Genomic DNA, 15,801 nt, shown 5'->3' with positions numbered 1-15,801 from the left:
CATCTATCTCTTCTGGTTCCGGTGAAGGATCAAATGGCATGATGTACATGAAAGGGCTCTGAAAAGTGGGAGCAGCAGCAGCTGCTGGTCGCGGCAGAAGAGCAGAGACTTGAGGCAGTGGGCCAGCGTGGCTTCCTGGACAGGAGGGTCACCGGAGGAAGGCAGGAGTGAGAAACAGCATCCTGGCAGCAGGAGATGAGGGAGGGAGAAAGAACTTCACATTTGGGGTGAATTTTCAGGAAAGCTTTTGTTCTCTTCAAGTAGTTCAGAAAAATTGGTGAGGATTCAATTATAATTAATAACTGAACAACATTTCTAGCCTGAGGGCTTGTGTATCGATAAGGCAGAATTTGAATTTTTCGTGCCCAACAGCAACACCTACTATGTGCCAAGCGCTAGGGAACAAAGAAAAATAGGACTTGGCCTTGCCCTCGAGGGGCTTTGAGTAGTGAATAACGGGAAGACAGACAGTAATGAGATATTCCAAGTAGGGTGCTGCCCCGGATGGTAGAGATATGCTTGGGTCTGTCCCATGCAGAGCAGAGCTGTAGTTTCAGTAAGGTAGAGTGTGAGGGTGACAGGTCCAGAGGAGGTAGGAGACTTGGGTAAATTGGTAGGGTTGCACTTAGGTGTTTTACAGGTTTGGGAGTCACTGAAGACTTTAAAGCAGGGGGATGAAATAACTGCATTTCAGTTAAGCACAGAATCTGCTTTTCTCCTTTTTTTTCAAGGCGTCATTAAACACTGTTCATTTTCTAAATGAAGTTGCATAAAGACAAATAAATAATGTGACTTTGATACTTAACAGTTCTGACTTGCCAAATACCTGTCTGTTATCCATCCGTCCTTGGAACTCTTCTGTGCTCTGAGCCCTGCTGTGTTAGGGCCACATCTCTTTCCCACAAAAGGACATTGGCCATGGGGTGGGAGACGTTTGAGTATTGCCTTCTGGATGATGAAAAGAGTAGATTTGAACTAGTGGTTAGAAATCTCATCGACAGTGTTCTGGTATCTAGATACTGATCCCAGCACCATGTTAAGTGGGAATTTTATCCATAGGCATGCATTTCTCATTACATTCCAAAAATCAGACTAATAAAATCAGTTTGGGAGACAGTGGTTTAAGAGACTGTCGCTTGGTTGCATTGCACGGGGTTTATTTAAATAATTCATCAAACTCAATTTATGACTTTTAAAACTTTGATATTTTAGTAGTTCACAACTCAAAGATGCCTGTAAAGAAGACAAGCATTATGCATCAGGTGATGATGTAAGTAATTTTGTCACTATGCAGCAAAGCTCAGAGATTTTAGTTTTAGTTGTTGGTTTTTTTAACCAAAACTTATGTGTCAATATGTTAATTAAAGAAGTTGGGAAGCAGTTTTAATCAAAATTAGAACTTAATTTTCTGGGAATCATGGAGCTTTGTTCTGATCAAGTGGACATAAACCATATCCCATCTTTACCTGTATCTGGGTATAAATGAACCCATGGAATTTGGTCACTGAAAATGTTTTCCCCAAGTGTGTGCTCTGCTGATGTAGATGAATGATGGACTGTGTCTTCGTATGTAAAGGACGTTGCCTTCGGGGGCTACAACCTTCACCCGTACGAACAAACCAGACATTACTGTGTTTAATGGAGGTAAACTCATGAAGCTCAAGTCCTACAAAATAAACACATAAGCATCTTACTACGATAAGTTGCATTTTATTGGATTTTAAAATGTTTATATGTGATTTGCACATAAAAGAGAGTTTACTGTACATAGAGCTGTGTTTGTGACAAATACTCTCTAAATTTATCTTCACATTTTCTTGGAAACCAGTCCCCACAATACAAATTTGCGAGGTTTGTGAATGCTCAGTGTAGAATGGCTGTATTTGAAATATAAATTCATGATCGTGTCCTGGCTCTTTAAAGCCTCCAGGAATTTCCCATTGCTCTTAGAGCTAGAGAAAAATCTTTCTCAAAACGTAGAATGCTTTGCATGATCTGAATCTTCTTTGCCCATTGAGCCTCCTCTAGACTCATTGCTCACTTCTAGGAACATGCCAGCTTGTCCCTACCTCTGGGCCCATTACACATGCTTTTCCTTCTTCCTAGAATGCTCACCTGCCCCCAACTCTCATTAAATCAGACTTGGGTTTCCCTTATATATTTTCATGTCTCCTTTATTTACAGTGTCCACTTTATTATCATATACGCAGTCACATTTCTCAGTTGCATATTTGTGATTCTTTAATGTCCATTTTCCCCACCAGAATGAAACTTCCTAAAAGCTGAGGTCGTGCCTGTTGTCATCTCTATTGTAACCCTGGCATTAGTGCAGAACCTGGCATAATGGTAGACGCTCAGTACGTGTTTGTTAGATGAGTGACCAAACGGACACCCCTGTTCAAATGGACATATGTAGTTAATTGTAGAGGAAACTGCTTAGTTTTAACCCTTCTGTCCCTGCCTCTTGATTCACACTTACAATTTTCATGAATGAAAGTTGGTTTTTCCAAGGTGATAACAGTTTTAGATGTGGCATAGTAACTCTGGGCAACGTTCTTCAGCCTTGGAGCCGATAAAATTGAACCCCAGTTCCTTGAACTTGACCTTCCAGTGTAGTGTGCCACAAAAACTCCTGTATTACCAATGTTTATCCTGAACCTACACCATTTTCTCATTCCTTCCCTCAACTTCATGCTAGCCATTTTGATTGCTGCTTTGAAGTATCAAGTGCAGCTTCTTTCAGAGACTTCTCCAAGCTGAATGAGGCTTGTGCTGCCAAGACAGACAAAACAATAAAGCTACTCGTATAGCTAGTTGCTTTTTGTGAGTGGGGTGGCAAGACTCAGCATGTGTGTTTATCCTGGACTAGTTACTTTTCCTCCGTCTCTGCTTTATTTCAATATCTCTCAGGACTCTAGTTGGGTAGAGAGACCAAAACAATGAAGCAGGGCTCTAACCAGTACCACTCTTTCTTTCTTTCTATGGCTGCAAGTTGCTTAAGTACTAAATTCAAAACATGAAAGGGAAGGCAATTATACATATAAGCACCTCCTTTCTAGCACTTCAAATCACCTGCCTGGCTGTCTCCCTCCCTCTCCATGAAACTTGAGCCAGTAGATACAGTAAGTAGTCTCTAGAGTGAGGTTGAAAACAAAATGAAATACTAAGGTAACGTTCAAGCTGTAAGTACCATGCAGCATAGGATCAACCAGGTAGACCTTCTTGGATTGTCGATTTTACTAGGCATGAGCAGTTTTAAATATTTTTATAACAAAACGAACATGGAGTAGAATCAAGCGAGCATAGTTCTTTAGAAAAAAATAAGATGCTTTTTGAACTTAGCCATGTAACCCTGCACAAGATATTGGCCTAGGAATAAAGGACAGTATTCTTTAAAGATAGATGTTTACAGAATCAGGTAAGTGGTTAATTAGTGGTATAAATCCCTTTATCTCTTTATCTTCCTGTCTTTTTTGCTTACACTTCGTCACCACCATCCCCATTTAAGTATCAAGACAAAGGTCAGGGGTATTAGAAACCCTGCTATGTTATATAACTGGTCGTAACTCATGTTTTTGTTAGCTTTGAGCGGCTACGCGCAATTCTGGTAACTCCGAATTGGAAGGGACATTTCTCCCTGTGGAGAAATCTCTGAAACAGAGGTTATCCAACCTCCCCTATAGCACTTCCAGGGACGAAAGCTCACTTCGTGGGGAGGAGCCTTTCCTCTGTGAATAGTTCTATCAGCTAGGATTTTTCATTTGTGAACTTGAGTTCTGCCCCTCTGTGGCTTCTTCTACCTATTGTCTTGGTTCTATGTGCTGGAGAGAACAACTTCCTTTTATTTTCCGTATCCTAATACAAGACTTAAACTATGAGGTTCTCTTAAAGCCTTCTCTTCTCCTTGCTCTGAGTCCGGCTCCCATTTCCTGTGTGACACAGGGCGTAGGCCAGTGCTGTCAGCAGCGCTCTGTGGCGACGGGCATGCCCTGTGTTGGTGCTGTCCACTGTGCTGGCCACTAGACACATGGATATTGACTACTTGAAATGTGGCTAGTGTTACTAAGGAATTGAATCTTTGATTCTACTTACATAGCCACCTGTGGCCAGTAGCTGTTGCACTGGATGGTGCAGGTCTAGACTCTTAACAGTCCTCACACACCTCGTCCAGCATGACAGCGTCAAGTATGGTGCCCAGAACAGGCTATTTGAGCAGTGATGCAATACAGTATATGGTTGGACTGCCTCTTTGACCCGAATAGTGGACATTAATGAAGCTGAAGATTATATTAGCATCTTAAGGACCATATTCTATTGGCTCATATTGAGTGTGGTCAGCTGAGACCCTCAAGTCTGTTGTCGTTTTCGTAAGAATTGCTTTCACATAGGCCTTTTGAAGTGACTGATTAAAAATTCAATACACTGTTTTATCCCAGTTTAATTTCTCTGGTTGCTTTTAAACCATTATTTCAGCACATCAAGAGGCTTTCAGTCATGATTCATCTATTAGATGAATTATACTTGTAGTTCTGCAGCATTTGCACTTGACTGTTCACACCTCTGTCCCTGTACATGCAGATGATGACAGCACCGGGCCACAGGCAGACCCAGCAGTAGCCACCAGCAGCTTCCCATGCCAGGCTGGGAAGGAAGACAGGGATGATGGGAACTTACTTGCCTACATGATAATTGTCACCACATTCTCCATGTCTTACAAGGACCTGTTACACTCTTAGTGAAATTAAGACCTTCTGTGTCTGTGATGGTCCTAGCCGATTGGTCTGTGAACAGTATCAGAAAATGAAATGATGTTAGCTTGCGATGTTCATAGAGGATTCTCTGTATGGTAACTGTTTATTAGTTCAAAAGACTGATGCCATGTTTTCTGGTTCATACTGTAAACCAAAATTAATTTTAGACTGTAATAAAGAATAAAAGGCATTTACTTGAGCAAAAAGGAGCTGCAGCCCAGGGAGACACAGATCCAGGTGGCAACTTAAACAGTGTTCCACCAAGAGGCCGTCTTTTGTAGACAAAGTTCCCGCCCAGGTTCTCAATGAGCTCCATTTTATGTAAGTGAGGTATGCAAATTGTGCGGTTCTGATTGGCCTGGGCAGGTCTCAGTCTGTTGGTAGAAAGACGAGACCAGGGCTTTCCTTCGGTGGTTGACTCAGATGGCGTAAATAAGGACATAGTATAGGAAGCTGAGAGTTCGGTCCTCGGTTCTTTTGGGTATACAGAGTACTTGAGGGGCTCTGTCAACAAATGGCCCCTAGACTCTTACTATTTATAAAATTTGAGCTGTCTCAGCAGATGAATTCCTTCTCAGGGTTCACATCAAATGAATCTTCCCAGAGTCCACAGTACTATCACCTTAAGTTAAAATTCTTTCTATAGACTAATTGTTTTGTTAATATATCTTATAGAAATCTAAGGTGGATGATTTTTTAGTGAAAATTACAGTAACATTTTTGAGGGAAGGTCTTGCGGTTTATTTTCGGTTTTGGAGAAAAGCTGGTTTTATTCATTGATTTGGTTTCTATAGAAGACTTCCTATTAAGCATGCTGGACTGAATGCATTCATTTCACTCAGCACTTCCCTAAAATCCTCTTAAAATGAAAGTGAAGAGGCGGGAACAGAGAGAATAGGAGAAGAGACAATTCCAATGAAAGACACCATAAAAATTTTGCAAGCAAACTGACAAATTGTGACTGACATAAAAGAAACTGAGTGGTTCCCCAAAAGAAGCAGACTTCTTTTTGCTACAGAACCTCAGAATAGTTCAGGAATTCAAATCCTGTAAATGTAAGCGTGCCGGGTAAGACTAAAAATGGATTGGTTAAAACTCTTTTGTAAAAAGCAGTCAGACCTCCATGTTCCTCCTCCAAAACGCAAAGCCCAGTGACTGCCCTCCCCTGCCGCAGGCAGAGGACCGGAATTTTACTCTTTGGACAATTGAAACCAAATCTCTAGAATTTGGAACACAGGCCCAGCGGGGCAAGGGATGGGGATTGAGTGCAGCATATTCTGCAATCAGGGAAATTAAGTCAAATCGGAGTACTGAGAGTGACACCCCTTCCCTCAGCTTATTTTCCTGTTAGCCTTCCCAGACACTAGACTGGAGATTGGAGGATTTGAGTGGTAAGATGTGGAGATCCCATCCTGAAATAGATCCCTGCTCAGCCACCTGTGATGAGACTCACCGGTCAACAGGTCCATTCCCCACACAGCCCTCCTTAAGCTTTTTAGTGCTGCTTTTTATTAAATATGAGTGGATAGCCAGTGACCACCAGACTTTTGAAGAAGTTCAAAGGTAATAAAAGTGTTGGAAGAAAGTGAAAAAACTGCCTCAAAAAGAAGCAAAAGACAAAGGGATGGAAAACAGGAGAGGACAAAATGAGAAAATAGGAAGATCAAGTGGGAAGTCTAACACCTTATATCTAATTGGCATTCCACAAGGAGACATCTGTGGAAATAGAAGGGAGGAAATTACCAAAGATAGCGAATAAAATTTCCCAGCACTGAGAAACACATTTCTAGATTGAAAGGCCCTGCTGAGTGCCAGCAAATGGGGGGAAAATATATACTGTGTTTCCAAGAAAATAAGTCCTAGCCGGACCATCAGCTCTAATGAGTCTTTTGGAGCAAAAATTAATATAAGATCTGGTATTATATTATATTATACCCGGTCTTATTTTACTATAATAAGTATAGTATACTGTAATATTTTATTTACAGTAGAATAAGACCGGGTCTTGTATTAATTTTTGCTCCAAAAGATGCATTAGAGTTGATGGTCCGGCTAGGTCTTTTTTCCGGGAAACAGTGATTTTATATGTGTGTGTGTATATATACATATATATACATATATGTGTATATATGTATATATATATATATATGTGTGTGTCATATATATGTATGTGTGTGTGTCTATATATGTATGTATGTGTGTGTGCATATATATATATATATATATATAAAACTCTGCAGAGAATACCAGGGGTAAAGAGAAGCTGTGAGAGGAGGAAAAAAGTAAAACACAAAGCTGGTGAGTTGTAAGGATTGATAGTGGTTCTCCAAGTCTGCTCCTAGGAGCATCAGCATTACCTGGAAAGCTGGTAGAAATGCAGATTCCCAGGCCCCACCCAGACCTACATAAAGAGAAACCCTGAGGGTGGGGTTCAACAGTCTGTGCTTCAAGAAGCCCCTTAATTCTGATGCCTGCTGAAGTTGGGAAAACACTGGGGTAGAGAATCAGAATGGCCTGTGGCTCCTCAGACTTACATCTGTGAGTGTCATGATACAGCAAAACAGTGTCTTCAAACGCTAAAGGAAAATTATTTCTAATCTAAACTCTGTACACACCCAAACTGTCAATCCTATAAAGACATTTCCAAACATAAAAAAAAAAAAAAAAAGGAAAACCTCTACTTAGGATTTCTTGGAAAGCTAATAGAGGATATGCCCCAGGGAAATGAGGGAGTAAACCAAGGAAGAGGAACTGGGCAGCCAGGTAGTGGGACTCCAACAGAGGAAAGAGGTGAAATCTGCCCCAGAGTGAGGCCAGGTTCTCTAAGAGGCTGCGATTTTTACATGATTGTGTGAAGCCTCTCTGTAGCAAGTGTGGTCATTTGCAGTGTTTGTCAGTGTTTGTCGTCCAGATCCAGAATCACACCTTCTTAGGGTTGGAAGAGATCATTCTATTTTCTCTTCTTGACACGTGAGAAAAATCAATGTTCACAAAGTGTAGTAAATCAAAACAGAACCAGGAACAGAATCAACATCTTGCTGGGGAAGTGTAGTTGGAATTGCTGCTTCAGAGAGATCCCACTTAAAAAAAAAAAAAAATGAGAGGTCCTACATGTAACAGGTTCATTAGTGTATGGAGTACAGAGGAAGAAGAAGAATCACAGTTTTATGTTTACTTTTTCTGGCTTGCATGATCATGTTTTCTGATGTACATGTGCCTCTTGAACTACAATTGAGATAAATCCTCACAAGCCAATCTAAAGTTTGATTTAGAGTTTCTGGACTAATCATGACTGTTTAGTCACTTCGGGGTCTTGAACCCATTCATTTAATCCTAATTTCTGAGGAACCAAAGATGAATTAGAAGTTATTTCCATTCACAAGTAAGTCACAAGCTAATGGGAAGACTCAAACTCACAGCTTAACTGGTCTGGCTCGTGAACATGGCCATGGAAACCCTCTGCCTCAAAAGAGAGAGACAGAGACAGAGAGAATTTTTAAATTTCAGTAGAGTTAATTTACTGTACATAACTAAATTTTTTCAGATTAAAATAATTGTTCAGTAAGTATCTTCTTTAGCATCTTAAATTAAGGGACTTCCTCTTAAATTTCTGTTTACATAAAGGACTAAATTGAATTTACGCTTGTGGATCCAAAAGGATTGTTTGGTATGTGGTGTGTGAATGGGTTTCTGACTCATTTCTTCTTTCGTTTTTAACGTGTGTGTTATAATTGGCTTATAAATAGGGCCCTGATGATTGTAGGACCTTTGTATTAACACATCGTGGCCATCGTTAGCATGTCCATGACCCGAAAGATAATTATATTTTATGTTGACCTGGTTTTTAGCTGAAAGAACTGACTCTTTTCCTCGTTAGAGTGGCTCATTTGCTGCTTAGTATCATTAATTCTTAATCAAGAATCTTTTCTCCTTGCAATAGTTGCCTCAATTGGCTTTATTCTTTGATGCCACAGTACCAGTGGACCAGTCTAAACATGTGTCCTTTTAATGAAACTTCTTAATTATCTTTTTAGAAAAAAGATGAGCGGAGACAGGTTATTTTTATCTGCATGGGAGAGGTTCTTTGCTTGCCAAATCTCTCTGTTAAAAGAAGCCTAATATGATGGAGTTAGTTAATATTCTAGCCAAGACAGTTTTCAAGGAAGCTTTTTTGGGTGTGGGTTGGGGAAGAGGGTTGTTGTTAGAAATACAAGTGACCTTTAATGTGTTTGCAAAATGTAGTGCTTTCTTTAACAACTTGTAATTCCTTTATAAATGGTGCTAAACTGATTGCTTACAAGCTATATATAGAAATCAGTATTTCTTTGGGGCCGGGCGGGCCCTCCCAGTCAATACAGCTAATATGCTTGCTCTGTGGTTGTATGGAATGACCATGGCTTCAGCAATTTGTCAGCTGCAATAACTGAATTGGACTTAAGGGATGTGGTTAGAGTAATGGATTCTAAGAAAAGAGGGTATTGCAACATATAAAAAAATGGTTTCCAATTAAATTTCACTGCACACACCCTCTCTCAAAGGAATATGTCACATGCCCATACCTTCTCTAAATAGCTAAGATTGCACGTCTTCACATATCACAATTACAATGTTTTAAGCTGCCTGTTATCGTGTGTAATAGGTAGGAGACCTATTGAAACTATTGACGGATAGTTCTTATCCATCAAGAAACTATAGTTTAATTAGTTCAGGAATTCCAGTGTGAAAAACCTGATATTCTAGTTCCTTGCCAACAAAGAATATTTCACTCTGTGACTCTCCTTTCAGACTCTGCAAATAAACTGACACCATTTATATCCACTTAAGAGTGCATGAAGTTCTTTTGAAACTTAGGCTTTCGGGAGATCACAGTGAGTCAAAAAGTAGAACCAATCATCGTCATACCAACTGGTCATATCACTAACCTCATAAGTTATATTTTACTGTTATTAATCTAGTCTGGGTTTACATTTAGTGCAGGTGTTCAGAGTATTAGAACAAACAAGCACATTTCTTATATATGAGAATAATACATTTGTCCATTTCCCTAGTCAATACAGGCACAATCAAATGGCAGTACTGGGCTACTCAGGTCAGTAGCATCTCGCTCCCGAGCAAGAAGGAACTGTAGTCTGTTCTCCGCATTTTAAAGGGCCTTTCATATCAGCAATACAAAACACAGCGGTAACAGTTAGAAGGAACGGGGACTCCAGTAGTGCTGAACTGGGTCCCTGTAGCCAGAGACCACAGAGCTTCAAGCACAAGCTTGTATGTCAGGGGAGGAGAAAAACACAGCCTGTGCCCTGGGAAACCAGAGCAAGACTGGTGCTTCACCCCCAAAGTGGGCGTCTAGGCAGACAGTCACTTTTATCCCAACATGCCATCGCCTGTCCTCTGCATCTCTTAGGTGGTACTCGTGGACCTGGGCTTGCCTGCCCCCACCCACTCTTTGTACCCACTGCTGCCAAAGCAGCCTTTCTAAAATGCACATCTGATATTGTCACCCTACCGTGTGAAGTCCTCCATCCCCCACTCCCTCTACTTCATCTTCAGATAGGGGCCAAATGCCAAACATGGCTTATAGGGTACCACTTAACCTACTCTTATCTCTTCCCAGCACCTCACTCTTGAACTTCATCTTTCTACAGTCTCCACTCAGGAACTCTGAGCCATCAAGGCTTTCTTTCATTTCCTCAAAGGGAAGAAGTCTTGCCTTGCTCTCACTTGCTTCTGCTTGGAATGGTAGCCACCTCCTTGCCGTGGGAAGTTCTGCTGACTGCCCGCACCCCTCCCACTGCGCTTTAGGAGGCTGTCCTTTCTTCTTCCTCTGTACTCTTTCCACATCATAGCACTTATCGTTCCCGTGACAGTTCCCATTTGCCTGCCTGTTCTCCTCACTGGCATTTGAGCTCTGTGAAGTCAGGGACTATATCTTCTTCATTGTTTGATCCTTAGCACTCAGAGCAAGTATCATTGTACGAAATGGTAAGTCACTTTTGCCTCTGCATTTTAAAGGTATTTGGCAAAGTGGGCAGGAAGGTGAAATTAGCAATAAAGTGAAGCCATTATTATTGGCCTGAGAAGCCAAGGCTGAACTATCTGGGACTCCTGTTTTCCCTGTGGCCTCTGAGAAGCGTGAGGGAACCCTCTGCATTCCAGCCCACCAAGCCCCCAGGTCTGTGTGTGTCCACAAGGGACCGATTATATTTGACCTCAGCAATGATTTAACCACGGAACACCTTGTACTATCAACAAACATGGATGACCAAAATATCTGTGGTCCTTAGATGGATTTGCACAGGACTGAAATGCCTTCCAATATTTATAGCACCATAGGGTGATTTTTGAACAATGCAAAGATGGCATTTTCACATTAAGTCATGGAAAAAGGTATTCACACAGTTTGTTTTGTTTTTTGTTAAAGCATTGCACATTCCCTGCCAAGAATATTAACTGCAGTGCTTTTAACGTGTTCATCAATGTTGGCATTTATCCATATTTGGAGAAAAATTAAAGCTGGAGTTGAATTGAATCTTTGTCTCCTAGAAGTGGTTATTTGTGACCTACTCTATTATAAAATGTGTTTATTTTGAGGGTTTTAGGCTATTAAAAAGAGTTTGTACTGTAGTTTTTTTGTTTTGTTTTTTTTTACTGTAGTCGTCTCCTTTTTTAAACCCTTTCATGATATAAAGCATATTTTGTTTTTTGTTTTTGTTTTAAACTGGTACATATCTGATGGTCGTTTGCCAGTTAAGTCAGAGAGCTAATATGAAACTGGTATTTGGATTTAATTCAGTTCCATTAGGACAGAGTTAAAATTTTGTGATACAGGGACTGTTATCCTGGCAGTTATAAGAGATTTTTGTGCTAGGAAGCAGTGCTGACAAAGAGAGCACTGTGCAGGCTCCGTCTATAACTGAGCACTTTCACACTGCAATTTAGGAGGTGTGCAGTTCAGGAAATTGCTGGCTTTGGCTGGAGCATACTTTAACTGCAAGGAAAATTTTATTCGTCACTCAAGTAATTGGCAGTTTTAATACCTTGTTCATAATTACCTTATAAACAAACGAAATATATAAACCAAAGATTGTAAGGCCTGTTATCTAACTCGTTGCCTTATTTGACCAACGTGATAGACACCTGTGGGTCTCCCACTCCCTCCCACAAAAAACCAATTTGCTCCATTTATTGCAGAAATCTAAAGCGGAGCATTTTCTTCTTGTTGTTGTTAAATAGAAGTGTAGCTGAATCAGCCCCAGACAGCCTGGGGGCCAAAACCAGATGCAGAATTTAATGGGAGGTACTGGCTAGGACAGGGGAGGGAGTTGGAGGCGGGGGGGCACTTGGGCACTTCAGGGTTATCCCACTGTTTGTGGGAGGACATCCTGGTAATGCAAACATTTGGGTTATGTATTTAAGAGAACATTTTTGTCCCCTAAAGCGTGGTTTTGTTTAACCCACACACCCTGACCCTAAGGCCCTGCGGCCCTGTGGCTTGTCTCTTGCACTGAATTCATCTCCGGGACCTAGAAATTGACTAATTGTCTCACTTGCATTACCCTGTACCTCACAACTAGATCAAGGAGTTTATACACTGGCACATCCAGATGTGGGAAATGGGCAAAATCAGAGGTCATGGCTGACTTGACTCTAAACAAAGTTTGTAAGACTTTATGGGAATCTGAGGGGCTTGATATTTGTGACTTGTGTGTGGGACTGCTAAAACATTTTTATTTTTCCACCTTACTATTATCACAGAGTTCAGCTCTTAACCATAGACATCACTTTCTTACCTTGTATAGGATTACTTGAAAAGATGGGGTAGAGTCTCTGATGGCTTGGATCAAAAGATCATTCATTCCCCCACAACCGTTAAAAGTAACACATAGAGGATTTTAACAATAGTTTGAGAAGTTTCATTAGTTATTAAGTTGAAAACTTAACATCCCATTTTCTCCCCTTACTGTTCTTTCTTGGGGAAGCACCTGACATTTGCACATATTCAGGAATTCTGCTCTGATGGATGCCATACCCCGGGGTGGGGGCCCTCTTACCTACCTAGGGTGCAAACACAGATTGGGGGGGGGCATTTCCAGGGCATCCTTACTATTGGCGTGATGATGGCAGTGAGCCAGAGTACAACATCTTGGCAAGGATGGGAAGTAGCGGGACTTTCTGGAATTGTATCTCCACATAACTTAGTTGTCAAAATATCTTTGAAACTATTCTGTGGAACAAGCTTTGGGACTCAGGGGTTGCTTTGGGACCAATAAAGACTTAATCTGTGAGGTGCTTTGGGAGTGCTTGGACTCATTAGATTAAAAGCTCTCGTCTCCTCACTTTAAAATTAGCTACACTATTTGTATCGGAGAAATGTTATTACAATTAAGTGGCAAATGTATGAAAAATGCTTAGCACAGGGCTTGGTATCCAATATGTTTTCAGTATGATTAGATTCCATACACATTTCAAGCTAGAGGGGTCGAGACATACCCCTGCATGGAAGGAGCTCAGAGTATGATAGAGAAGACCTCCGGGATAAGGGCTGTATCAGCACGCAACACCGGATTTTGTGAAAATGCGTAAGAGTTGCACCTAACTCAGGAACCTTCTGGGACAATGAGAGGCCTGTGAGTTATAATAATGTGAAAGAGCTTAATAAGCTCAGAACACTGTAGAAATAGTCATTGGTGAGAAAGATACACATACGGCATATGTTGTCTAAGTTTTCTCGTTAAGTGAAGGTTAACGCCAGACTATGCATAGAAATGACAGCATGTGACTTGTATTACATCCAGAGTTCTGCTTAGAGCCTTCAGATTGCTTCATCGTTCCTTGGGTTGGTTGTAAAGAGAAGACCTATTTGTATGTAGACCGTTATCTCCCCAGCCTTTCTACCTTGACATGGTATTTTCACCTGCCAAATGATTGTCTAAAAAGACAAAGTTACCTGGTCTAATAAAAAAGACAATTAACATGGACTGCACGTCAGTTTAATTACTGTGTTTTAGCAAGATGGTCATGTAGTGCTGACTTTTAGGAGCTGTCATATTGATGACCTCTTAAGAGCTTTGCCGTGACCTCTTTTTTTTTTAACCTTCTTTTTATGTGCAGTCTAGTGTAATGCTGAACAACAGAACTTTCCACAGTTAGAAATGTCCTGTATGTGCACTGTCCCGTTTGACAGCCACCAGGCACATGTGGCTATTGAGAACTCAAAATGTGGCTACTGTGTCTAAGGAACTGAATTTTAACATTTAATTTCAATTAAATTTAAAGAGCCTCATGTGGCTACCACATTGGACATTATGGTCTGGTGTTCAATGTCAGGAATTTTTAATCTAATTCTTCCCAGGGAGTGCTTAAGACTGGAGTGCTCTTATGTATAATACTTTTATGGTATTCAGAGCCCTGAAGCTTAGCCACTGGTTTTGAAGACTACGGCAGTGCATTGAAACTTGATGTTTCTTAAAGAAAAAGAGATCTCTCTCTAGCATGGCTTTAAAAAAGCCCCAATCTGATGAGTATTTTTAGTTCATTGGCACCTAAAGTGTAGGTAGTTTCCAAGAGGAGAATTACAAATAGATTAGGAATCAAGAAGAAGGAAGAGGGAACTCACACAGCAGTGCTTGGAATGCCCATGTCACGCTAGGCATTCCACACACGTTTTAATAAAAAGGATAAGGAAGGAAGGACTATTAGCAAAATAACAGAAAAAAATCGGTTTAAGCACCTAGCATTTAGATAACCGCATCTGTTAAACACACCCAGATTTATATAGGAATGGTTTTCATATATTCTATTATGACTTAACTATTTAAGGCAAAATTAAAGTGACTAAAGAGTTGCTGTTTAACTTTTAAAAGTACTGTTTAGAGCAATCAGTTTTCCGTATTTCTGAAGGACAACTTTGGAATAGAAAATATTTTGCACCTTTCAGATTGTTATACCATTAACCCAGTTATCTTTGCTATCCTTTAATTCCAGAGCTGGAAACAGAATTGTTGAAATATTAGCTGAACAGCTGAAACAATTTCAATCCCTCGAAACTTTGGACCTCAGCAGCAATAATATTTCCGATCTTAAAACGGCATTTCCACCTCTCCAACTCAAATATCTGTAAGTCAAGTTTTCTTTAGCAAAAATTTTTGCCTATGGTGAAAATATTGTTATAATTTAAAAAAATCAATTTTAAGATGTAACAAACTTTGCCTGTTTTACTGCTGATGGAGCAAAAATGTAACTTTCTTACTGACTCATAATTTGCTGTAAGCCCAAATAACCACCATCTTCATTTTATTCTTATTATTTTGAATTACAAAAAAATTAGACATCCTTTGTTAGAAAAACTATACAGGGTGCAAAGTTCTTTTTAAAAAAATAATAAAATTTAAACCATTGTTTCATTAATAAATCAACTTTATAAAAAGTGGGTAAGCATTTCTCACAAATTTTTATAATCATCAGATATTCCCATTCCTCTTTCCCTAGCAATGTGTGTGAATCATAGTCAATACTGGTCCACCAGGACCTAAAGAGCAATTATGTGAAGTGTCCATTGGTACAAATGGTGTTAGGGTCTCTGGAGATTCTTTGTAATACAGACAATGCATGCACGTTATCTTCCCAAAGAAACCAGAAAGAGAGGCTCATCTTTAAACTTTCAACAGGTATATCAACAGCAACCGGGTCACATCAATGGAACCTGGGTATTTTGACAATTTGGCCAATACACTCGTGGTGTTGAAGCTGAACAGGAACCGAATCTCAGCTATCCCACCCAAGATGTTTAAACTGCCCCAACTGCAACACCTGTGAGTAAAATGTCCTCTTAGATAATGTTTCCTCACCTCCTCTAGACCCTTGGTGTCTGTTCCCTAAAATTCACAATGTGGCAAAAGGAGTTTAGAAGCAAGGATGTGACCGCCCTCCCTTTAAGAGCCAGCGTTGTAGAATCCCCAAAATCAGAACAGGCCTTAAACATCACCCAGTGCAAGCTCCTGCCTGACAAGGCATGTTGGGTTGTTACCAAAAGAGTGAACGTTGTAATCTT

At 40.4% G+C, this 15,801-nt stretch overlaps 1 protein-coding gene across 1 annotated transcript in view; it reads left to right on the top strand.

The window, feature by feature from the left end:
* Positions 1-15,801, top strand: part of LRIG3 (leucine rich repeats and immunoglobulin like domains 3) — a 45,120-nt gene that overhangs the window by 12,244 nt on the left and 17,075 nt on the right. Inside the window, exons 4-5 of the mRNA XM_033118562.1 lie at positions 14,736-14,867; positions 15,419-15,562. Of these exons, the coding sequence (XP_032974453.1) occupies positions 14,736-14,867; positions 15,419-15,562 (276 nt within the window). The remainder of the gene's footprint in view (positions 1-14,735; positions 14,868-15,418; positions 15,563-15,801) is intronic.

This window comes from Rhinolophus ferrumequinum, chromosome 10 (assembly GCF_004115265.2).
Source record: "Rhinolophus ferrumequinum isolate MPI-CBG mRhiFer1 chromosome 10, mRhiFer1_v1.p, whole genome shotgun sequence".
Classification (NCBI taxonomy): Eukaryota; Metazoa; Chordata; class Mammalia; order Chiroptera; family Rhinolophidae; genus Rhinolophus; species Rhinolophus ferrumequinum.
This window is presented reverse-complemented; position numbering and strand designations above follow the sequence as displayed.